The 24,695-nt window shown below is 42.8% G+C and overlaps 1 protein-coding gene across 3 annotated transcripts; it reads left to right on the top strand.

The window, feature by feature from the left end:
- Positions 1–3,935: 3,935 nt before the first annotated feature.
- SLC13A5 (solute carrier family 13 member 5) lies at positions 3,936–22,383 on the top strand. Of its 3 annotated transcripts, XM_083805971.1 has the most exons (12): positions 3,936–4,390; positions 7,273–7,401; positions 8,944–9,080; positions 10,294–10,508; positions 12,499–12,670; positions 13,578–13,700; positions 14,232–14,444; positions 15,210–15,331; positions 15,621–15,739; positions 17,004–17,165; positions 18,933–19,070; positions 19,809–22,383. In XM_083805971.1, the coding sequence occupies exons 1-12, from the start codon at positions 4,286–4,288 to the stop codon at positions 19,935–19,937; spliced, it is 1,764 nt and encodes a 587-aa protein (XP_083662097.1). In that variant the 5' UTR covers positions 3,936–4,285; the 3' UTR covers positions 19,938–22,383. The 3 variants fall into 3 exon arrangements, with proteins under 3 accessions (XP_083662097.1, XP_083662099.1, XP_083662098.1); XM_083805973.1 differs by lacking the exon at positions 7,273–7,401 and having other exon boundaries at positions 4,133–4,390; XM_083805972.1 differs by lacking the exon at positions 13,578–13,700 and having other exon boundaries at positions 4,133–4,390.
- Positions 22,384–24,695: the final 2,312 nt, after the last annotated feature.

The following is a 24,695-nucleotide window of genomic DNA, read 5'->3' as shown; positions in this document are numbered from 1 at the left end:
TAAGATACAAGAGACCTTATTCAACTCCTGGTTCCACTCCTTGCCACCACCCATGCCTAAGTCCCTTTGTAATATAAAGATTTGAGTTCCTTTGTAAACTGATTTGAAACTTACTACCAAGAAAAACAAGAGCAACATTATTATTCAATGTTCAGGTATCAAAATTTAGCCCAAAGGCTGCTACAATCTCCACTTTCTAGACTGTCTGCAACAAAGAGCTGATTTTACCTACTGCCTTTAAAGCAATAGTTTAAGACTGTGAAACCATACATATCACTTATACATTTCTCAGTATTGCTCTAATTTCTACTATGTTCAGAGTAGTAAAGTATTTTTTTTTCTTGAAGGCTGCAGTTAGTGCTTAATTAGCGTGAATTGCATTTCAGGCTGCAAGGAGAGAGTGGATGAGTAGGTTTTGGGGGGAAAGAGTGGGGGGGAAGGGGAAGATGGTGGTGTTGATTGCTCTTTTCTGAACCACCTATAACCCCTCCTGCTGGAGGTTTTTTAAGTATGATGGTCTCTTTGCAGCTTCCTTTGCCTCACTGTCAGACTTGTTCTGTAAAGCAAGCAGCCAAAGCTTTGTCCTTCCCCTTGGAACACTGATGAGGAAGCAAATTATGTGAAAGAACTGCCATTCCTGTAGCACTCTCTGATCCAGCCAGTGCCAAATGTATCTGAGTTGTGAGCACAGACTGAGGGAGAGAGAGAACAGCTGGAAGACTTGCCAAACCAAACTTGGGCCTCTGTACTTCTCTCTGTTGGTGTATGCTGATCTCTTTGAGATCAGAGCCCAGCCTTGGCCTGTATTGTAAACTGCTCTCCTCCCACTTTTCATCCAATCATGCTCTCCCCTTCCTTCATCCTGGTGATGCATTGCAAAGCGTTTCCTTATCTGAACGTAGGTATCTTCTCTCTTGTTCTCACTCAATATTCTTCATCTTGTCCATGTTTTTACTGTTTGTGATGACATGTGAATGTGTAGTTCTAACATCTGGATTCGTCCAATTTTTTGCCCCCCCCAGTGCTTAGAGTAGAGCACGAATTGACACATTTAAACCTTCAATGGATTATAAAATAGTGATGGAGGTATCTTAAATATGAAATGTGCAGTGGAAAGATGTCTTGAGCAAGGGGGGGAATGAGGTCAGAATTTACCTTTCAGTGTTACAGGTTCAGATCAGTGAAGGACTTGCTACTCTGCTACAGCAGGCTGCTGTGCTTGATTTTAGCTGAATTCCTAGCAGACTTCCAAAGGGACTGTAGTTGGCACTAATTCAATTTCATAGAATTATAGAATCATAGCATATCCCGAGTTGGAAGGGACCCACAAAGATCATCGAGTCCAACTCCTGGCACCACACAGGTGCCACCACACAAAAATTCAGACCATGGGACTAACAGTACAGTTCAAATGCTTCTTAAACTCCAACAGGCTTGGTGCAGTAACTACATCCCTGAGGAGCGTGTTCCAGTGCACGACAGCCCTCTCAGTGAAGAACCTCTTCCTGATATCCAGCATGAACCTCCCTGTCGCAGCTTGACGCCATTCCCTTGGGTCCTATCACTGGTCACTAAAGAGAATAGATCGGCGCCTGCCCCTCTACTCCCCCTTGTAAGGAAGCTGTAGACCGCAATGAGGTCTCCCCTCAGCCTCCTCTTTTCCAGGCTGAACAGGCCAAGTGACCTCAGCCGCTCCTTGTACGTCTTCCCCTCTCGGCCCTTCACCATCTTTGTAGCCCTTCTCTGGACACTCCAATAGTTTCACATCCTTTTAGTACCGTGGTGCCCAGAACTGCACACAGTGCTCGAGGTGAGGCCACACCAACGCAGAGCAGAGCAGGACAATCACTTCCCTCGACCAACTAGCAATGCCATGCTTGATGTTCACCAGGATATGGTTGGCCCTCCTGGCTGCCAGAGCACACTGCTACATTGCTGTCTCATGTTCAACTTGATATGCTGAATTTTTTCTCAGCAGAGTCAGCACAGGCATTTTTCACACACACGCAAATATACAAGTCAACCTGCTCTCTTCCTAAAGCAAACCTCTAGAAAAGGAGTCCAGTTAGGGGGAAAAAAAAAAAAAAAAAAGTTGCTTGCTTTCATTTGTATGGTCATATTTATCATTTTTCTTTTGCTTTAGTATATTGCTGAGAGAGATCAGCCTTATATTTAGGCTTCTGAACTCAGTTTACCACTGCTGGTCTTGATTCATGAAAAGTTTACAGCTGCCTTCTTTAGGGCCTGGGGTATCAGATAAAGACACACTCAGATTTAAAGGAGATTTAGATTTAGACATGCCCTCTTTCAAATTGGTACTGAGTGTTGTTCCTCCTGGATCTCCCTTTCTCATTCTACTGGTCCTGACCAGCAGCTCCACTGGAAGAGGTGGAAAGTGGGTATTTATCTCTAAAGGTCAGGTACTTGCTGGTCTTGACACCTCCCTGGTTTTCCCCTTTCCTCATTCCTTTCTGCTCTCTACTCCCCTGGGAGGCCTGCACTGTCTTCCCATCCCTGACCCAGATCACTTATTTCTAGAAACCCGAGGGAACACTGTGTTTCAGTCCCTTTCTCCTCCCAAAAGCACCCCCTCTGCTTGACGGTTGCTATATGAATAGCAAAAGATAGCAAATCATATTGCACTGGTCTGTCAGACAAAGTGAACCATAGTACAAATCCTCTGGAGCTAACTCTTTGCATTTTCTTATTTAAGTGCTTGTAGTGCTTTTTCTTTGTTGACTAGGAAGCATTTTTTCATTGGATACTGGCCACAGGAATGCAAGCTTTGGCTGATTCCCCACTTTCTGCTAGGCTCTGTGATGCTGTGAAGTTTCCTCTGTGTTGGTAAGTTACCCAGAGGGATTGCTGCTAAAAGTTTGAAGATTTGGAATCTGTACAGATCCGGTTGGCTACTGTTTTCCTTAGTGGACATTCATTGCTTTTACAAACAGAACAGTAACATTGGAGTGTCTTGTTTTGAACTTCTATCACTCAAGATACTCTGGTCCACATAGAACAAACAGTGCAAGTTGTAGTCAGAGCTCCCTCATTACTTGCTGTGGAATCTGAAATTCTTTATTTCCATGGTCACTGCCTGGTAAGTCTGCAGGATCAAATTGTCAAGATGTGGTCTTTGCTGTCTTCAGTTTCAGGTGGCTGTTGACATCACAGAAGCAGAGCATAAAAATCAAAAAATTCTTTGTCTTCAGTCTGGTTTCCAGTCTCTCCGTCCTCCACTTCTGTCTTTCCCTTCTGCCATGTCAACAGTGCTTGCCACCCTTTCAGAAGTGCCCTCGCTTCCGATTCTGTGGCTATACTGCAGACCAAATCTCTGAAACGACACATATTGAAAATAACCTTTCAAATTAACCAGTCTGTGTTATTTTTAACTTGGATCACAGACACACAGTCCCTCACAAAATAATAGGCAGTGAAACACAGCCATGCATGCAAGCCTTCACAGACCTATGTTTTGGGGAGACCCCCCTGCAGGTTTAACTCTCCAGTTCCCCAAGGGAGCTCCGTTCTTCCCCGCCACGTAAATGAGTGAGAGATGACCCTCCCTTGCCATCAGCACCACCAGCCAGAGCACCTGAGAGAAGCCTGGGTCAGCATTTTGGTCCCACGGTTAACGTGTGTTAAGAGAATCTGTGGTCACTGGCAAGCACTGTGAGCACTATGAACGTGGAGAAAACTTTTTCCCGGCTGGGGCGGAAACGCGATAGGCGGCCATCGAGTATCTCTCCTCGTTCACAGTGTCTGCAAGAAGCAGTGCAGAGATAGATGGACGTGAGGAACAAGGGAAGGGGAAAGGCCCCTTGTTATGGACCGGAGCCCGTAGGGTGGAGCGAGCCCCCTGGCTCTAGACCGGGCCGAGATCTCCCAGGTGTCTGTCGGTCGGGGACGCGGGCACCTGCTCCCGCGTCCTCCAGGGCTGCTGCCGGCTGTCCCGGGGGTGCCGGGGACGCCGCACGGCCGGGCCGCCCCCGGGTCGGCAGGGCGGGCGCCGGCCGGGGGTGCTGAGCTGGCGCCAGACCGGCAGCTCTCATCCGCCGGCTCGCTCGCCCCGGATCCGCGTCGGCACCGCTACGCGGAGGCCCGGCCCAGGCAGGGCGGAGGCGGCTCCCGGCAGGGCGCGGGCGGGCCCGGTGTCCCCGGCAGGGCGCGGGCGGGTCGCGTCGCCCCCCGCCATGTCCCTCCCGCCGCGGCCCCGCCGCCCCGTACTTAAGGCGGCGGCGGCGGGCGCCGCTCCTGCTCGCGCCCTGACCGTGTCTCCCCGCAGAAGATGGCCCCGACGTGCCTGCGGCCCCTGCTGAGGTACCGGTCCTTCGCCATCCTCTTCTTCACGCCGCTGCTGCTGCTGCCGCTGCCGGTCACTGTGCCCACACGGGTAAGTGCCTGCGGGGCTCAGGCAGGGAGCGCGGTCCCCCGGGTCCGGGCCCTGCTGCCCGACGGAGCCCGCCCTCCTGCCCCCAGGTCCGGGCCGGGCTGCCCCGAGCCCCGTCCCAGCCAGCCGCACCGGCGCTGCCCAGGAGTGCTGGGCGCCCAGCCTGCTTGCCCGGCTCGTGTGGGGCCCGGCACCCGGCAAGCGGTGCAGCGCTGCACGCCAGGTCTACCCTCGATGCATCGTCGCTCGCCCCCGGAGCGAGCAGTGGCTGATGCCCACCGGGGCACTTTACTCCCTGACGGTATGCTGAAACATCTTCTTCATGCCACCCTGCCCCAGAGGAATTTCAATGCAGCTCAGAAAGGACCTCAGTCCTCCACCCGTAGGTCTCAGGGACGTGTTTTACAGCTTCTGCTCCCAAGTGATCTTCATTGCAGAAGCCCTGAGATGGGAGCCCAGTGCCAATCCATTCATCCAAAGGGATGGGCCAGGGCCAGGACCTGGGCCTCCCACAGACCCAACCCATCTTGCGAATTAGATGCAATTCTTTTCAGCCCAAAGATAAGTAGCTGGCCTGGACAAGTAGAATTGCATCCCAGGTTATCGAGAAATGACTGGCAGTGGACTGAAATACAGGACTTCTGGGTTTTCTAGTTCTGCTGCTGAGGCTCAGAGATACTCTAAGGAGTGTTGGTGAGTGTCATTCTTCATCCAATGGTGCAGTAAGAAGCCATGCACCATGTGCAGTGATCATAAGACGGTTTCACACACAATATACTGAAGTTCACATCCATCTTACTCCAGCGATGGGGTTGGCACTACTCCTTTGATTTCAGAGCAGTTACACATGCCTAAAATTGGAATAACCCACTGAAGACTTTTGTCTTTAATACCTTGTAGCATTCTTGACAAAATGTGAAACCTCTGTTCACAGTATTCTAGCCTACTAGAGCTATAGAGTCTATTCCAGGGCTAAAACCAGTCTTTCTTCTGAGTCATCTGTATTGCTCAGTGTATTTTAAAATATGGAAAAACATCATGCACATTTATAAGCAAAATTGCCAGCACTTCTGGTTTACCTGTCTAAGCAGTATCAGGTCTGCGGTTCAGTTGAATGCCCGTGCTTTACAGAAAGGAATTTCTACTATGATCAATACTAGGAAAGATAATTTCCCCCCCAAACAGAGTTCCTTTTCAGTTTTCCAGTAATTGTAGGAATATTGTGTCATAAGTCTTATCTGGGAAAAGTACAATATTTCACAATGGGAGAGTAACATTTCCATCAGTGACTGCTTTTCCAGCTCTCAGTGAGAAGGCAGGTCATTGTTTTTGCTGTGGACTATCCAGAGACCAAAGAAACATTTTGTGACCATTCCCATAAATCACAGACATATATAGATGTAGATACAGATACTTATTTAATTCCAAATCTTCAGTTGTTTGAATTGGCTGCAAGTGTGGAAGTTAATTTATAAGTATGGCTGTGTTTTTGAACTTCATGTAAATTATTTACTGTCCACTGTACAAAACCAGTTTCTTCAGTATTGTGAGTTTTATTCGAAGTAATGTTCTCTTACGGTTGTTTACATGTCTTTCATACTGGCAACAAATTAACCACAGTTAGTTCTAGCACTTAGTTACTGTTGTACAGCTTAAATGGTATCATGAGCTCACTTTGTATTCATTAAGGAAAGAGACTTAAATAGGATCTATCTGATAGCTTCTAGTCTCTGAAAAAAAACATTTCTCTCAAAACTTGTGCTGTAATTAATCTCCTCTAAATCTGAAAAAAAAAAAAAGAAAAAAGAAAATTGCCTGCAAAGACTGTTCTCTGGTTCCTAAGCTGTTCTTTCCTTAAAAAAAAAAAAAAAAAAAAAAAAAGGAAAGCGGAAAGCACACTCCTATTTATAATATTTATAAATATAACCCTACAGCAATTTTAAAATGTCACTGAAACCTCATTTATTTTTGCAATAAAGTCCCATTTGTGCATTAGAATCGGATCCTATAAACACATACTCTAAATATGAGCAAATTCTGAACAGAACACTTTGACTCAAGCTTTACAATGCTGTTTACTGTAGACTTATGAATGTTTACTTCTCCTAACAATTTCGAAAGTACAAACAAGGAAAGCCAGGTTACGGAAATACCTGACCAACTGTATAAAAAAATGTTACAACATTTCTAAGCTAGGGAATCCCCTTACTAGATAGGAACAGTATGACTTGGGAAAGCAAGTTGATACCTCATATGTCCTTAGCCATTCCTACCACTCCCCCCCCCCAAAAAAAATAAAAAATAAAAAAATTGTAAGAGAGTTACCTAAGAACTTTTAAATTGTTCAGTGATATAGTTTCTTGGCTCAGGCATGTTACTAGGCACACTTCAAATAAATGTGAATTTCAGAAAATCTACTCATCCACACTAGGAAATTCAGCCATACATTTAAAAATAGTTAACTAAAAATAGAAATGCCCAGTTCTCCAAACACTATTAAAAATTCTTGGCTCCTGGATGTGAAATCTGCTTACCTCAACTGCCAAGAGGTAACTGCACACTGCAAACTATGTACCTAGCTGTAGAAGGTGTTTGTTTGTTTGTTTGTTTGTTTTTCATGCCCAACATTTTATGTGGATGCATTATAAAAAACACCATAGTCAAAAAGATCTTTTTATGCAAGTGACTTCTGAGCAAGACTTAAAATGTACAAATTTAAATCCTCATGTCCCTCCTACCCATTTCTGCATAACTTGTTAGGCTAGAGACAATGGAATGTTTGGTCCCCTTATAAAATATGGCAATGTTTTTCTTATCTGTAAGTTTAGGATTGCTGGTTTTTTTTGTATTTTTTTTTCTTAAATACATCTTCCATTGTGTTGCAGGAGGCCAAATGTGCATATATCATCATCATCATGGCTGTGTACTGGTGCACTGAAGTTATCCCACTGGCTGTTACTTCCCTCATGCCAGTGGTATTTTTCCCTCTGCTTGGAGTTCAGAGCTCTAAATCAGTAAGGAATAGTTCCTGCTCAATCCATATCTGGAAAAGGGAAATCCATTGCTCTGATCCCCCATTGATATGTACCAAACAAGCCTGATAGGAAAGCACTCCACTTCTGTTATGCTGGTTTTGAACATGTTAAGCAGGAAGTTGGGTTCTGGTATGGGAAAATGCTGAAATAACTACATATTTGCCCAAGATGTTAAGGGGAGAAGGCGGGGAGAGGGGGACTGGGGATGGTAGAGGGAAATGTCCTTCTCTGGGCTTGGATCCTGCTGGAGAACATCACACTAGTACCAGCAGCTTATGTGTTCATAATCCATCCCATTAGAGAGCGTTCCTGACATATCCTCTGGGAGATTTTGAAATGCACGAAACAAACTTCCTCTGAGATGGTAGACAGCATAATGCCAGCAAGTACACTGTGTCCCCTCCAAAGCTCATTCTGCGAAAGGATAATTGACCGTTTGTGCTAGCAGAAGGGCGGTGCTTTAGCCCAAGGCAGAGAGACTGTATTTAGGTTTACTACTGGCCAGCCAGCTGGTAAGGATGGGTGTGGGTGTTAAAGGTGCTGGTAAACCTATTTTGGAGTTTAGTATCTCTGGTGTCTACATAATACTTTGAGTCCCTACCAGTCTTTTAGGAAACTGCTATTTCTAGTTAAGCGCTTAGAATCATAGAATCATTAAGGTTGGAAAATACCTCCAAGATCATCTGGCCCAACGATCCCCCTTCCACCAGTATTGCCTACTAAACCACGTCCCTAAACGTCACATCCAACCTTTCCTTAAATGCTCCCAGGGACAGTGACTCCACCACCTCCCTGGAAACGTGATCCAATGCCTAACTACTCCTTCTGACAAGAAATGTCTCCCAATTTCCAACCTAAACCTCCCCTGGCACAACTTGAGGCCATTCCCTCTAGTCCTATCACTAATTACCTGTGAGAAGAGGCCGACCCCCAGCTCCCCACACCTGCCTTTCAGGTAGTTGTAGAGAGCAATGAGGTCTCCCCTTAGCCTCCTCTTCTCCAGACTGAACAATCCCAGTTCCCTCAGCTTCTCCTTATAGGACTTGTGATCCAAACCCTTCACCAGTTTTGTAGCCCTTCTGTGGACGTGCTCCAGGGCTTCAATGTCCTTCTTGTACTGAGGGACCCAAAGCTGAACACAGTACTCAAGGTGCGGCCTCACCAGAGTTGAGAACAGGGGGACGATCACCTCCCTGGTCCCGCTGGCTACACTATTCCTGATACAAGCCAGGATGTTCTTGGCCTTCTTGGCCGCCTGGGCACACTGCTGGTTCACGTTCAGGCAAGCATCAACCAACACCCCCAGATCCTTTTCCTCTGCACAGCTTTCTGGGAGGGAAACAGAGGATTAAGGTTTCCAGAAACTGGAGGTAGCTGACGCTGTGACTATTCTTTCTGTCAATGTTGGGATGGAGCCTGGTGCAGTAAATGTCTTTGAGAGGGTGGAAGGCAACATGTACTAGTGAAGCTAGTAGCAATAGGCTACATTTGGGTCCCTGACCTATCTTCTCTGTCTTACAGGTGTGCTTGCAGTATCTAAATGACACAAACATGCTCTTTGTTGGAGGGCTGATTGTTGCAATTTCTGTTGAACAGTGGAATCTTCACAAAAGGATTGCACTAAGGGTCCTGCTGATTCTTGGGGTGAAGCCTGCACTGTAAGAACATTACATTACCTCTTCCTTGCCTGTGTCAATTTAGCAGATACCTAGGAATGGTGTAAGAGTCAGCAGAGAAGGGAAGCTCCAAGAACCTCTTTTGCTGTACTTGTAGAGTTTCCAGAGGTGAAGTCTGTCTGCATGAATGGTTTATTTGTCCTTTAGCCAAAACACAGGCTCATGGGAGGACACCTGTGACTGCAAGACTGCTAAATGACTTGAATGGGTTGAAAATACTTCTATATCCATGTCAGCCCCTGACTCTATAGTGTCTTACATTTCACATTGAGTCCATGGTTTGATCCTTGGATGACACTGTACAGGTGGAATTCAATTTTCCAAAAACAGGCATTCACTTCTTATTGAAATAGCTAGACTGTGGCTGTTGTCATCAAAAAGAGAGAAGCTGTTATCTACAGTAGGGCAGATGATTCATGCCCAAGAATTGCCCATCAACTGCAAAGTAGTAAGTGTTTGAGTGGAATCAAAGTACCTGGGTTGTTCATGTCTGCAGTCAGGTGAGATAAATCGTACCCTTGCTTCTTGTTTTAGTCAGAATCTCTGTAAAGCCGTGAAGCTGTAAGTCCAAGAGCACCTGTGCTATTGTTACCCATATGACATATTATTGTATGTGCTGGCATTCACAGTTCATGTGAAATCCTTTTATCATGACCCCAAGCCATCTGTGGTCCCCACCACCATCTCTGTGAATGGAGACATGGTCATCATCTAAAAGCCATATCCTCATTCTGGCATGCTTAAGTGGTGCCAGTTCTGTGGCTACAATAAGTCTAGCAAAGATGGTGGTGGTGAAGAGCATCCAGTACCCATTACTTTGCATCTACATACAAAAGCCAATTTTACAAGATCCGAAAGCACATTTTACAATCCTAATACCAATAACCAGGGAAACAACACTTACGGTTCACTCTTACAGAACTGCCATTTAAATTTTTTAATCTGGATAAATTCTAGGTGCTCGCCACTGGAGACAAGATGATTCAGACTTAATCATGCACAGACCAGAGAACTAAATGCCTTTCTGGGATTCCTTCACTGAGGGTGGCAGAGCTAGGAGGGAATCTAGCCCTGCTTTGTATTATTGGAGGCTACACACATCCCTGTCTGGACTCTGCTCTCAAAATTACAGTGACTACAGAGCCTAACAGTCTCAGTTTTTTCCTCTTTTCTCATCTGCCTATTTCTCTTTCAGCCTCATGTTGGGATTTATGATAGTCACTGCTTTCCTGTCCATGTGGATAAGTAACACAGCCACCACTGCTATGATGGTTCCCATTGTCCAGGCTGTCCTGGAGCAAATGGATAACACAGAATATGATGTGACCATGATGGAACAAGCAACCGGGCAAACAAATACAGTGATTGAGCTGCAGGAAAAGAATGTATCAGATCCCACTTCAGTGCAGGGTAAGGGCCTGCTAAGGAATGAGTTAACTTGTTACACTCAGAACTCTCTGTCCAAGAAGGACCTTTTTCAAGGAAAGAGGATGTTCACATGACTGAAAGCTTCTAAATGCATGACATGCAGGTTTTCCAAAATGTTTACCAATTTTGGTGGCTGTCATTTTGTTATGCTTAGTGCTAGATCCCGTGCAGACTGTTATGTTCTTTCCTTCAAGCTGGGCTCATCCACCTGTGGTTTCCCTGGAACTAATGGCCTGCTCAGGGAAGTAAAAAGCATACCTTCTGGGAAATATCTTCCACCCACCCCAGCATCACACTTTCTAAATCTTGTAATTATCAGTGGTATTCAGAGTCTAAGACATGTAGGAATGTTTGAAAAAAATTGTGCAAACTCTATCTGTTTTGGTTGTGGGGTAATAAATACTCATTTGTTGAGCAGATTGAATGTGGAGATAGGGAGAAAAAGGAGAAATACTTGAAAAGATACATGGAAAGAGCTGGCATCATTTGACTCCTGGTAGACAAACTACTCTTTGGAACACTTTAGTGTGATCTTACCCTGGTGCTTGACTCAACAAGGTTCTTCTATCACTTCTGTGTTTCTGCTGTAGGTTTCATTTGACACACTTACACACATATTCAGTTCCTCTGATCTGACTGTTCCATTGTGCTGGTACAGAGGGCTATATTATGAAATGCTATTAAATATCAAATCTGTGGTACCTTTCTCTTTCAGAGGAGGAAGGATTTTCTTGGGGATTTTCTTGGAGATGTGATTTCACTGAATTAGCATGTTGATCTGCCACGATTCCCTGTGTGACTGTGTGCAAGCATGAGCGCAAATGTTGGTAGTCCCCACACTTCAAGCCTGTCCCCACACTTCAAGCCTTCTGCCTGGGACACATCATGTCCATTTTCTAGCTTATATGTCTGTGGAAGACCCAGTGTAGAAGAAGGTAGTTCACATGTGCCAGTCATTGCCCTGTTAAGATATTAACTCACAACTGGCATATTTGTCTGGACTTCGGAAATGTAAATTAGATACAACAGTGCTCTCTGCCTTTTGGTTGTTTAATTTCTTACCTCACTAGTGATGGGACAATGCACTATTACTGTGCAAAGCTCAGGCACTGTGTTTATGTAAGACTTGCAAGCCCAAGAGAATGCTACTCAGCCACACAGTGCTCTCTAAGTTTGCTCATTTCTAGCATCCAAACAGTTGTATTAAGTTAATATTTCATGTTTACAAATGTTGTTTTTAATGTTGATTCTTGAGTCTCAAAAATGAACTTCTGTGGTAAGACTAGAGAAAATAATTTTGATGGATTTCTGTTCTCTTAGAAGGAACTGCTTGGCTTTGCTAATTTATCCCTAACATGCAAGAAAGGTGACAAATGTATGTGAAGAATACCCTTTGGTATTGTTGAATTGGTTGTAATTGTTCTAAATACATTGTCTCACATAATTAGTCCAGTCAGACTTCATGATTAGATTGTTAACCTCAGAGAATAATGAACACAGCAGCAAAATTTCACACTTGATGTAAACTGATGTAATGTATTAACCTTAACAGTTGTGTCAGGCTAGAATTTTGTTTGGGGTGGGCTTTTTCACCCATATTCACAGCTGTTAAAGCTAGTTGAATTCTTACTGTGATGTTGAAAGGGTTCCAGTGACTACAATATCTGGGTGATGGTAAGCCCCTCTGTGAGGTAGGGAATTGCTTTTGAGAAACTGTGGCACCAAGATGAAAAACAGCATCCTTGGGTCATGTGGAGCCAAATTGTCAACCTCTCTCCTCAGCCCCTCATGAACTCAAGTCTGAAATATTTAGGGACATATCTCTGTGTTGTTTGTTTGTTGTTTTGTTTGTTTTTTTGTTTTTCAATTAAAATGAGGCATACGAAAACTGGAAGCACTGAGCCTGCAGACCTGGTCCTGAACTTTCTGCCTCCCTAACTGTACCTGAGCAAGTCATGTTCTTTGTGTCTAGTCATAAGCAATGGACAAGTCCCTGATGACCCCAGATCTTCTGAGGAAAAGAAAATGAAGAAACGTATATGTAAGGGAATGACACTTTGTGTATGCTACGCTGCCAGCATTGGAGGAACTGCAACACTCACTGGAACAGGACCAAACATGGTATTGAAAGGCCAGATGAATCAGTAAGTCGTTCTTGCTGTTTCTTTACTTTTGCTACTTTACTGTTTCTGTGCCAACAGACTAAAGTCATAGTTGACACTTTCAGTTGCAAACTCTAAGCAATAACCAACTGATGAACTGAAAGTGAGAAATGTGTATGAAGTGAAGGGTATCTTTTTTCTGCTCCGCCCTTTTTTAGGTAGGTACGTGCTGGTATTATAAGTTTCCTGAGAAACTTATGAGATATGAGATAGTGGTTCTTCTGCCTCCTCTTTTTCAATTAAAATGCAGCATATGATTAGGGCAACTGCAGTGAAGAGCTTGAGAAGAACATAGCATTAAGTCTTCTCATTATCTGTTGATTTTAACAACCAGCTGGAAATTTGCTTTTGCTATTTGTCCTGCAGTCATTATTGGTAGATGCAGGGAATAACAAAAAGCTGCTGTTCTTAAAACTTTGGCTTCAGTCTTTTAAGCTAAGTAGCAACTTTGTCTTCTATTGAAGTGGGCAGAAGTGCAGCTATTAATTTCAGAAGAAGACAATGCTTTCTCTCCTATTATAGTTATTAATGGGGAGGAGGAAAAAACATCCTGTCATGGCATAAATGAGCAGACATTTTGGAAGTGAAAGATACCCAGAACATGCGGGAGACCTTTCAGCAGTGCTTGTCTTACTGAGACCTAAAATACCAACATCTGTTCCTGTCTTCTTTAGAGTAGAATGCAGAGAAAATTAAGAGGATTGTTTAAGTTCTGCTCTGAAACCCAGGTCTGCCTTCCTATTAACTTCAGTTAAGCTGTGGATGTTGTCTATGATTACTTGTAATGGTTGTCCTGGATTTACATGTCTAATTAGCACTAGGGTATATTAGAGGGAGGGTAGAGTACTAAATGTTTTGGTATTAATACAGAAAGCATTTGTTTTTTCAGGTTATATCCCAACAATAATGATATTGTGAATTTTGCTTCCTGGTTTGGGTTTGCATTCCCAAACATGATTCTGATGTTGGTACTAGCTTGGCTTTGGCTACAGTGCTCCTTCATGGGACTCAAGTATGTATTTAACTATGTGATATTGTGTAAACCACTTAGCTAATGCAGATCACTGAAAAGTTTCTGGATAAAATGAATGCACCAACAAGTTATTCATGCTATAAAAGAGAGCAGTTCCATTTCACAGCAACTTTTAAGATTTGGAAACCTTTATGTTTGGGGGGATTCAAGCTAAGCCAAAAGTGCTAGGCAGTCTTAATGTTCAGGCAGAATTGCCTTTTTCAATTTAAAATCTGAGAATTTAGGTCCTAGAAGAGCTAGCCTATGTTTTGCTGCCCTTGATTCAAAACTGAGTTTTTTATACTAGGTTGCTCCAAACTGGACAGAGACATATCCATTCATACACCCCATTGTTCTGTGAGAACTGACATGTCCATATGAAACACTTCAACACCGTTGTCACTTCTTTGTTTCTGGCCTCTCCTTTAGTCTGTGTCTCTCCCCAGAAGGAACAGCTTCAGAGTGGCAAGCATGTTAAATCCTTCTAATGTGTTAATACTTACAATGTTTTCTTCTTCCTTTTTCTTAAAGCTTTAAAAAAAGCTGGGGCTGTGGGACAGAGAGAACTGCTAAAGAAAAAGCTGCATACAACGTGCTGAAAGCAGAAATGAAGAAATTAGGCCCTATCTCTTATGCTGAATTCAATGTCCTTATCATGTTTGTTTTGCTGGTTCTCTTGTGGTTTTCCAGACACCCAGGCTTTGTAAAAGGCTGGGCCAGCAGGCTCTTCCCAGATGGAGAAAAGTAAGTTCTGGTTTTTTTTTCACCCTGTACCCTCCCCGTTTTGAATCAAATTCCCCTGCTCTTAGATACCGTTTTGATTGATTCCAACTGTATCTGAATTCATGTTTGCTGGGCTGGATCCTCTCTCACACACATAAGACTATCAACTGATATATCACTTGACAGTTTGTACTGCAGTGAAGGCTGGAGACTGGGATATGGAGCAAGCTGAACCTCCTAAAGGAAAAGGAAATTCTGCAGTGCTGGTCTCTGTCATTTTCAAGCACACATTAGCATTTTGTTTGTATGAGTTCCAATCAGCGGTGGTGTTATATAAGTATTCATTATTATCTCTAAACAACAGCATATGTAGAAACCACTGGGAAATTGATTCGTTGCTTTCAATAGCTTCTTCACATACAGTATGTGGCAAATTAAGAATATAAAATGTGTGATGGGATAATCATTCAGGCCATTTCCTTGTAAGTCATTAGAACATAATCTTTGAATCTTGGCTTGCCCACAAAGAAGGAACCCTGTCCCCAGGAGCCATTTTCATCTGATTTCATCATGATTTTGATTATTAGTATGTATTATAGCTGTTTTCATTTATTACTGCGTTTGTGCTGTGATAGATCTGAGACACCTCAGTCATGAACTAATGACGTATTTTGCTAATGTATAAACCCCAAACAGAATGGCAAGGAACAGTGATTGCAATGCTGGAAGGCAGCCACAGTCTAGAAGAAAGATGTTTTATTTTCTAAGCTATCTTTTCTTCTTTAGGTATATCACTGATTCTGTTCCTGCTGTGTTTATTGCCCTGCTATTGTTCATCCTTCCTGCTACCAAACCCAAATTCGTAGGCTGGAATTCAAGCATGTCTGACCCTGAACAGACTGAAGAAGGTATTTAAAAGGGGTGTTGTAACACTGTGAAAGTCACCCAGCTCCAGCTAACATGGCAGAAACATACATTGGATTTGCATGCAGTTCTTCAGGGTAGCTCACCTCCCTCACTTCTTGGGCAGGGCTGGAGCATGCTCACTGTTCATATATGTTACCCTTACCCTGACTTGTGTAGGTTTCTCAGTAATATACCTCTGCCTGATGAACCTTTCCCTAGTATCTTATAGAACTGGAGACAAAATGTCTTCACTCTGCTGAAACGTATTCTGCTTTTGATTTCTCATTTTAGATATAAAAAAGCCATTTTTACCAGCCCCGCTGCTGGATTGGAATGTGGTTCAGAGGAAGATGCCCTGGAGCATTGTGCTGTTGCTGGGAGGAGGTTTTGCTTTGGCAGATGCAAGCGCAGTATGTTCTGACATCTGTTTTTCTCTGACTCAAAGGTGGACTTCCCTGGTTTGTTATCTTGTCATGTATTACTGGGCATGCACCCAAAGCCAAACCCAGTGGAGATGTTCAGATATGGAGGTAGATCCAAATTAGCAAAAAATGGGAGGAAAGGTGAATATTTGTGCCTCTTTTTCAGGAACTTGTGTGCATTGGCCAAGTTTCTCTAATTTATCTGAGCCCTGAAAGGGCTCAAGATGAAGATGTTCGTTGGGGATCTTCGTTGACTGGACAGACCAGAAGAACAGTCCTTCTTATTTGTGTTGTCATCCCAATCCCATCCCTGGTTAGAAAAAATAGAAGTATAAATAACACTTGTAAGATTTCCAGAACCATTTGAGGTTTGTTTAAAGGATAAATAACTTCAGATTTAAACCAAACCATTTCTGAACTGGTTAGGAAAAATCATTGTGAGTAGATATTTTCCAAAACTGTATACAGTGGGGTTTCTTCAGTCTCTTGTCAGTGGCTGTTGCCAGGCAATATACTGCACTCCATAAGCCCATGGTTTGATCCTATGCTCATAAATTCATAGTAAAGGTGACTGAATTCCAAAAACAAGAACAAATCTTGAGTCAAGCCATGCTTTTTACTTCATCGCTACTAAGACTTATCTAAATCAAAACCTTAGATATCAACAATGACATGCTTTGAGGAAGGTCGTATTCAGATCTAAGTTTTGTGGCTAGGCAGTTTTTAAGCCATGGGGTAAATTAAAGCTCTGGACTGTTACATTCATCTACATTCATCATACATGCATACATTATTAAAGCTCTGGGGCATTAGAAGCCATGAAGGCTTTGTAATCTGTCTGAATCAATTGCTGTCTGTATTCTTATAATATAGCACTCATACAGCATTATTATCTTCAGACACACTAGCAACGCGTGCTAGGAATCTTGTGAGTGACTGATTTAAGTATTTGCAGTAGTCTCAGCAATAATTGTTTCTGTTTAGCAGAAAATTTAATTTTGTAACCAAAGTGTGAGCAAGTATTTGTGTTCCAGGAAAATCAGGAAAGTGGGGCTGAGTATTAGCGTAGTTGGCAAGGAAATCCCTTTAGTGTTTATGACAGAACTCTGTACTTTTGTGGGTGGTATTTATATAATTCAGGAATCATTTGTAATCATTTAGCATTATATGTTAAGAACATTACACATAACATGAGTTTTCTGTTCATGAGCTATGGGTTCTAAGCCTCATCAAAGAACATTTTTCTTGTCAGAACTCTGGGCTCTCAGCTTGGCTGGGTCATCAGATGACTCCATTAGGATCTATTCCACCCTGGGCCATTGCAACAGTACTTTCGCTTATTATAGCTGTCTTCACCGAATGCACCAGTAATGTTGCCACAGCCGCCCTCTTCCTACCTGTCTTTTCATCCATGGTAAGATTACTTCCATCTTGCTATCCTATCAACTGGGAGATTAGGGGTAAACTGTCAGTCTCTAGTGGCAAAACAATATCGTATTTACCGTCTTGAGTGTTGCTCTAATGTTAATCTGAAACTCAGTAATGAAGCAATCCATTTGACAGTGTACCATAACGGACAGTGACTTTATCTGGTGTTGGTAGGCAAAATCAAATTTATGACCCTAGCATCACTGCTATGCTTAGAGCATCATAAACTTATAGGCAGTAGGAATGCAAATTTTATCCAATTTACACTATCCATTTGCCTGAAGCTGGAGAAACCAACTTCTTGGGGGAAGAAGCTAATTCAGGATGCCTATCCAACAGCAACCTCACTGAAAAGGAAGCCAGTTCAAGCCTGCCATGAGAAGTGTCCCTTGGCCCTAGAGAAAGTGAAGTGAGAGTCACTTTTTTAATACAGATCACCAAACATCAATTACTTCCAGTCATTTTGTATTTGAACCATCAACTCAGAACTGGAAACACAAAAACAAGACATTAACAAAAAATCCACCACTTTCTATTCATCCCTTTGGACAGTTCCTTTATCTTCATCATTTTACACTAGAATACATAAAGTGGTAATCCTGATTATTAGAAATGTGTAATTTGCCATATTAAGATGGAACAATTTTAGACCTTAGGGAGAAAAAACTGGTAAGTTCTTCTCTAAAAGCAGATGCAATAGCTACCTTTTCTGACCAGAACTGAAATGGAAGCACAAAGGAAAAAACAGGCTATTCTCTTGTGTAACTTGGAAAGTACAACCACTGTATTCTAGATCATTTCATCAATGTAAAATTATCATAGAATCATAGAATGGTTTGGGTTGGAAGGGACTTTAAAGTTCATCTAATTCAAACCGCCTTGCCATGGATCCTAGACCAGGTTGCCCAAAGCCCCATCCACCCTGGCCTTAAACACTTCCAGGGATGGGGCATCCACAACTTCTCTGGGCAACCTGTTCCCACACCTCACCACTGTCTGAGTGAAGAATTTCTTCCTAACAACTAACCTAAATTTACCCTTTTTTAGTTTAAAATCATTACTCCTTGTTCTATCACTACGGTCCCTGACAAAGAGTTCCTCCCCAGCTTTCTTGTAGGCCCCCTTTAGGTACTGGAAGGCCACTATAAGGTCTGCCCGGAGTCTCCTCCAGGCTGAACAACTCCAATTCCCTCAGCCTCTCTTCATAGGAGAGGTACTCCCTCCCTTTGATCATCTTCATGGCCCTCCTTTGGACTCGTTCTAATACATCCATGTCCTTTTTTGTGCTGGGGGCAAATATCAATTTATCTCAATAAAGGTGCTGATCTATTTGTCACTTCAGTTCTGAGTCCCACAAAGTTCATGTAATGTCTGAGAATGTTACTCCACGTGTCTTGTAATTATAGTTCCATCTCTGTGTTACCCTGGCAAGCACTCCAAAAATGTGGTCTGAGGTCAAAGAAAAGATCACTGGATAAATTTGACCAGAACTCCAAATTATACCATAGAGCAAAACAAACAACAAGAAAAAATCAAGCATTGTTTTCAGTACTGTGGGACGGAGATTGAGACCAAAGTTATGTTTAAGCACATGTGGATTCCAGAATAAAATGCTTGAAAATTACTCTGGTGGTGTAATACCAAGGAATGAACTGAGCCTGTGTGTCTCGAAGATCTGGAAAATTTTCTTTGCTTTTTTTCTTCTAGTATATATTATACTTCTAGTATAATAATTCTCTTCATTACACTGCAGGCTGAATCTGTCAAGATCCATCCTTTGTATGTTATGCTGCCTGGTACTCTCAGTGCTTCCTTTGCCTTCATGCTACCTGTTGCAACACCTCCAAATGCAATAGTGTTTTCCTATGGCCACATCCGTGTTTTGGATATGGTAAGATGGTCTCTTATCTAAAATTCTCCATTGCATTTATTCTGAAATATGATGAGAGTTTAATTTTCTTAGCCTAACACTTCCAAAGTATCATAAAGCTCATATGGGCAGTAACTAGCACCTTACATCCTTCTCTTATGTGGTATTAGTATTGTAGTAAAGATTTGCATCTATGCAGCAACATTACCTTTCTCATAGGCTTTGGCAGACATACAGCCCAGTCCAATTGAAATTAAAAACTGACAAGTCAAAGCCTCTTAAACGCCAAGGGGTTAAAATGCAGCCAGTGCTTTCCAGTGTCTTCTGGGGCTTTGGTGAGTATAGCTAAAGGCTTATTTCCACTGGAGCTGAAAGCAGAAGGTAACAATCTGTTGCCCTAGACTCTGGTCCATTGATTGCCTGCCAGACCACACAGTACCAAGTTCTGTGCCGAACACCCAAATATTATCAGTTTGCTAACTGGAGACTTGAAGGACACAGAAGCTGGTCTTTAACTAATAAGAGCAACTTCTTTTTGAATCCCTTACAGCTCCTAGATTTGTTGTATAGCAAACTGTTCACCTTTTCACAGTGTATTCCCTGGTATTTCTACCTAAGCAAGAACATAGGGTAGTGGGTGCAGTGGCTATTTCTGTGCTTTAATTTGACTGTGTTTCTTTCTTCTTTGTGTACAATGTCCTTCCATATTTTGCTGTGCTGCTATTTGGTTATTGTTGGCTTGGACTTCTGTCCTCACAGGTTAGATCTGGAATAGTGATGAACATCATTGGAGTCTTCTGTGTCACACTGGCCATCAACACATGGGGAAGACCTTTGTTTGAGCTGGACACATTTCCAACCTGGGCAAACAGCACAACTAACCAGTGAGCAATGAAGAATTCATGTTTTATACGAGGAATGGACCCTTAATCCTACTCTGCATTGCCTGAAATCCTATATAAAGTCTTGTCACCACTTCAGATCCAGTGTTAGGTGTCTGCTACCTTCTGGGAGTCGTACATCAGATCGGGCATGAACCAACTCATTCCAATCATGCTGGCATCAAATGTGCTGTTTAATTTCACAACCCTAAGGATCATGTGTCTGGCTCACAAGTATGATCAAGTGATCCATTGTACCTCCAATCACCATCAAGATTTAGAATTCATCTAAATTTAAATAAAGAGAGGGCAAGCTGTTATATCAGATGGTTTGAACTATTTTATCATTGGTATGTACTTTTAAATCATTGTAATTGAACACTGCACCCAGACAAGGCTGACAATTCATTAGCAGCTATATATATCCAAAAGTCAGCATCTGTACAGAGAAATACCTGTTGTTACTTATCTAGTGTAAGGTTTATTATATTTTAGTCTGGCCTCAGCCATGGGGTGAAATCTTTCCAAGTCAACATCCAACCATGTTTTCCATCACCTTCTTTTCAGTCCCAAATCTCACTGCATTTAGACACCCTTTTAGAGGGTTGAAATAACATAACTCCATGCTGGTCATGATTCTGATGATATCTTGGGCAATGATGAATTAAGGTTGCCTTTGTGTTTCTTGCACTGTGGCACTGGCAGGGCCAGGAGACTTTCCATCTCTTGGCCGCAGGTAGATGTGGTTTCACATGCCAAACAATACTTTGTTATTGACAGCTTGGAAACAACTGGTGAACCATAGGACTTCACACCTATGGTGAAGCTCCTGGAGTAGCCCCTGATGCACGTTGTTAATTAACTCTAGACTTCTGAAGTGGAGACGAGGCATGAGAAAGGCTCTGACCGAAGGCCTTGTAAATAATATAGCCCAGATAGTAGGGCTTGTGTTGGCTGATAGCAACAGAAGTTGTCTTGTGTACTTTGGAATTCAGGTCCCATGAGAAAAGTGTTTTGTAGCATCTGTTCATGTCATTTCTGAAGCAGAAAAAGTCTATGGAAAGATTTTTGTTGGACTAGGTGTATTGTTGGACATGGTGCATGGACAGTGGTACATGGATGCTGGTTATTCAGCCCTGGAGATGAAGTTGGGAGGGAAGGCAGTGTGTTGCAGGGAAGAGACCTACAGCCATGACCTGAGTTCTGCTTCCAGATTTGCTGTGCAGCCTCAGACAAGTCAATTCACCTCTTTTTGTCTCATTTTCCCATTCTGAAAAAAAGTTGTTATGGTACCTATCTACCTCACAAGGGTGTTGTGAGGATGTAAGGATCAAATTCTGCATCCTCAGTGATTCCCAATGTGAAGGAAAAGGGTGCACGATCTGGCCTCTAGCACAGTAACATGTGTAGGATATTTAATAGTTTTGTCATTAACTTGAATATTCTTTACAGAACTGGAAGAATATTCACATTTTGCCTTTAAAAGTGAGTAATGTACATATCCACAAAATCACCAGGTGATTTTTCTGAGCAGAAAACTACTTCAGTAATGATTGGATTTCTGTGCCTTTATCTTCAGTGCTCTTTCAAGGTGCTGGGAACCATAAACTGTTGTTTCTGGTGCCTTCAACAGCACCCTGTCTAGCCAGCTGGTTGCATGTGGTGCAGCCTCATACCTCTTCCGTGGAATGATGGAGCATGTGAATAAACACCATTCCGCTTGCAGAGTATGTCTAAGGAAGAGACCAGTTCTAGTGCCAAGAAGTGACTTGGGCACAGGCGTGTCACCACCTGAAGGTTATCACAGTATTTGTTTGAAGGAATAGAAACCATTAAGCACCTTCTACGCTTTGGAAATCACCACTTAATGCCGACTTGCATCTGTATATATGTAAACGTACTTGAGAAAGGGACTTTTTCTACCTTCTGATGGACTTCACAATAGGAGGACGTTTCACCATTGCCAGGTACTTCACAGTGCTTGTTCTTCAGTATTGCTTGTTCTTCAGTATATCAAGCATGGTGCTCGCATGACTGGGTAACACTGAGCTTGCCTGTCTCAATTCATGCAGATCCAAATTCCCTTAAAAATGGTTTCAGCTAAAAGCTGTAGGACAGGCGGTTCCCTCTCCCATTTGCAGAAAGAAGAGCTTTCCTCTGTTGCTGTGCAAGTAGAAAACAAATGCTATTTTCGTGAATGGTCACACTGGGTGATTTATTGACAGAAGTGCCAGGTCGGGGGAACATATATATAGGGAAATAAAGAACTCTGTTTTTATTATAAATATGGTGCATTTGATGTGTCACTGCTCTGTCCTGTTAATTGCAAGTATTTCCTTCTGAGGTACCTTCATGACATCCTGTAAGTGATATATATTTAATTAAAATGGGAAAGTTGCAGAATTAGAGCCTGGCAAATAAAAAGAAAATAAAATATAAGACAAAATCAAAAACTTGTCTCTGTGGCATGGATTGTTTCCTGTGTGACACAGTGAATCACTTGTTTCTGCATTACCTTCCTCTGTAGCATAGTACTGTTCTAGGAAGCTCCTTGTGGATACACACCATAGAAAATCAGTGCAAAGCAGAGATTTTGACACTGCTTTAAGTACCTTCAGACCTACATATCAAGGGTTCCTTTCCTCAGCTATGTGATAATGTGAGTTTCCATCTTTGAAAATGCTCAGGCAGGACCAAAGCAGGTGGCAAATTCTACAAGCTATTTTGTTCATTTCAGAGTAAAAGATTATAGGAATCTAACAAACACAACTTGCTTTTAAGAAACAGTCTTGTACATAGTCTCCAGTATAATCGGCACTAACAGACTTTTCTTCAGCATCAAGCATGCATGTCGTCCTGTTCCTGTGCACTGAGTAAATAAGTGTATTATTTACACTGGGTAATGCAAGGACAATTACTTTGTTACAGGAGCTAGGTTATATCCGTTTACAGCGCTACAGGATAAGTATCATTAGAGATACTCATCTTGTATGGCATTATTTTTCTTCTCATCAAAGTGTTTTAGTTTTATATATAAATGGTCTTTAGGTTGTAGCGTAAATGAATCCCTTTTTCCCCCCCACTTCAAAACTATGATTCTATGAAAACATGTACCACCAAAGCCAACAGAGAACACAGCAGTATCCTTATCATGGTCTTTGTTAGGACAGGTTACTCAGCCATGTTGAACAAGCAAATAATCCCTGTGTTATTGTATGTGAGCAGAGCATGACTTTTAGTTGCTAGTGCCTATGTCAGTTGTCCAGCTAGCATAACAGCTGCCTGTAAGGAGCAAAGTTAAAGGTTTCCTATTTTCTTTTCATTCTGTAGAAGGTCCTTGATTTTTCCTTTCTTCTCTCAGGATACTAAATTGCTAATACTGTCTGCAAATGCTGGAACTGACATGGTGAATGTCTCAAACCTGCAGAATTACAATATGGCTGATAAAGGGTTGTTCTTGACTGCCATCACACAGCACATATGGGACAATCAAGTGATCAAAAGCAGCCAGCATGCGTTTATGAAGGGCAAGTCCTGCCTGAATAACCTGATCTTCTACAACAAGATGACCCACTTAGTAGAGGGAAAAGCTGTGTGTGTCGTTTACCTTGATTTTAGTAGAGCATTTAACACTGTCTCCCACAGTATTCTTCTGGAGACACTGGCTGCCGATGGCTTGGACAAGTACAGAACCAGGTGGATGGACAGGCTCTGAGTAGTAGTCAATGGAGTTTGATTCTGTTGGTGGCTGATCACCAGTTCCATCCCCCAGGGTTCAGTGTTAGGGACAGTTTTGTCTAACATTTTTATCAGTGATTTGGATGAGGGTATCAAGTGCACCCTCAGTAAGTTTGTGGATGATATTGAGTTAAGTGGGATGGTTGAACTGCTTCGGAGTAGGAAGGGTTTACAGAAGGATCTGGGTAGGCTGGATTGATGGACAGAGTCCAATCATGTGCCACTGAACAAAGGCAAGCGCCAGGTCCTGCATTTGGGTCATAGCAACCCCATGCAGCTGTATAGGCTTAGGGAAGAGTTGCTGGAAAACTGCCCAACAGAAAAAAAATGAGAGTGCTGTTTGATAGTCAGGTGAACATGAGCCAGCAGTGTGCCCAGGTGGCCAAGAAGACCAAGGGCATCTTGGCCTGCATCAAAAACAGTCTGGCCAGCAGGATGAGGCAAGTGATCATCCCCTTGTACATGGCACTGTTGAGACTGCAGCTCGAATATTGTATTCGATTCTGGGACGCTCACTACAAGAAGGATATTGAGTTTCTCAAGTGTGTGCATAGAAAAACAGCAAAGCTGGTGACGAGACTAGAAAACAAGAGTTAGCAGTAACTGAGGAAACTGGGGTTCTTTAACATGGAGGAGAGGATGCTGAGGGAGACCTCATGTCTCTCTACAACTACCTTAAAGGAGGTTGCAGTGAGGAGGTCTCTTTTCTCAGGTGACAAGTGATAGGATGCGAGGAAACAGTCTCAAGTTACACCAGAGGAGATTTAAGCTGGACATTAGGAAGAATTTGTTCACTAAGAGAGCGGTGAAGCACTGGAATGGGCTGCGCAGGGAAGTGGTGGAGTCTCCATCCCTAGAGGTATTTAAGAAATGTGTGGACGTGGCACCAAGAGACATGGTTTAGTGATGGGTCTTGGTCAGATTGCTGGTTGGATCTGATGGTTTGAAGGTCTTTTCCAACCCAGATGATTCTATGATTTTATGATCGTGTATTTCTTGCCCATGTTGTATCTATATCTACATCCAC

Source organism: Anser anser, assembly GCF_964211835.1.
Source record: "Anser anser genome assembly, chromosome: 20".
NCBI classification, from domain to species: Eukaryota; Metazoa; Chordata; class Aves; order Anseriformes; family Anatidae; genus Anser; species Anser anser.
The sequence above is the reverse complement of the archived record's forward strand: the minus strand, read 5'-3'. Positions and strand labels throughout refer to the sequence as shown.

Coding starts and splice junctions, on each gene's coding strand:
- SLC13A5 (XM_083805971.1), top strand. CDS start 4,286: ATGGCCCCGACGTGCCTGCGGCCCCTGCTGAGGTACCGGTCCTTCGCC. Junction 12,671..13,577: donor TTGAAAGGCCAGATGAATCA/GTAAGTCGTTCT, acceptor TTGTTTTTTCAG/GTTATATCCCAACAATAATG. Junction 15,332..15,620: donor CCCTGAACAGACTGAAGAAG/GTATTTAAAAGG, acceptor TTCTCATTTTAG/ATATAAAAAAGCCATTTTTA.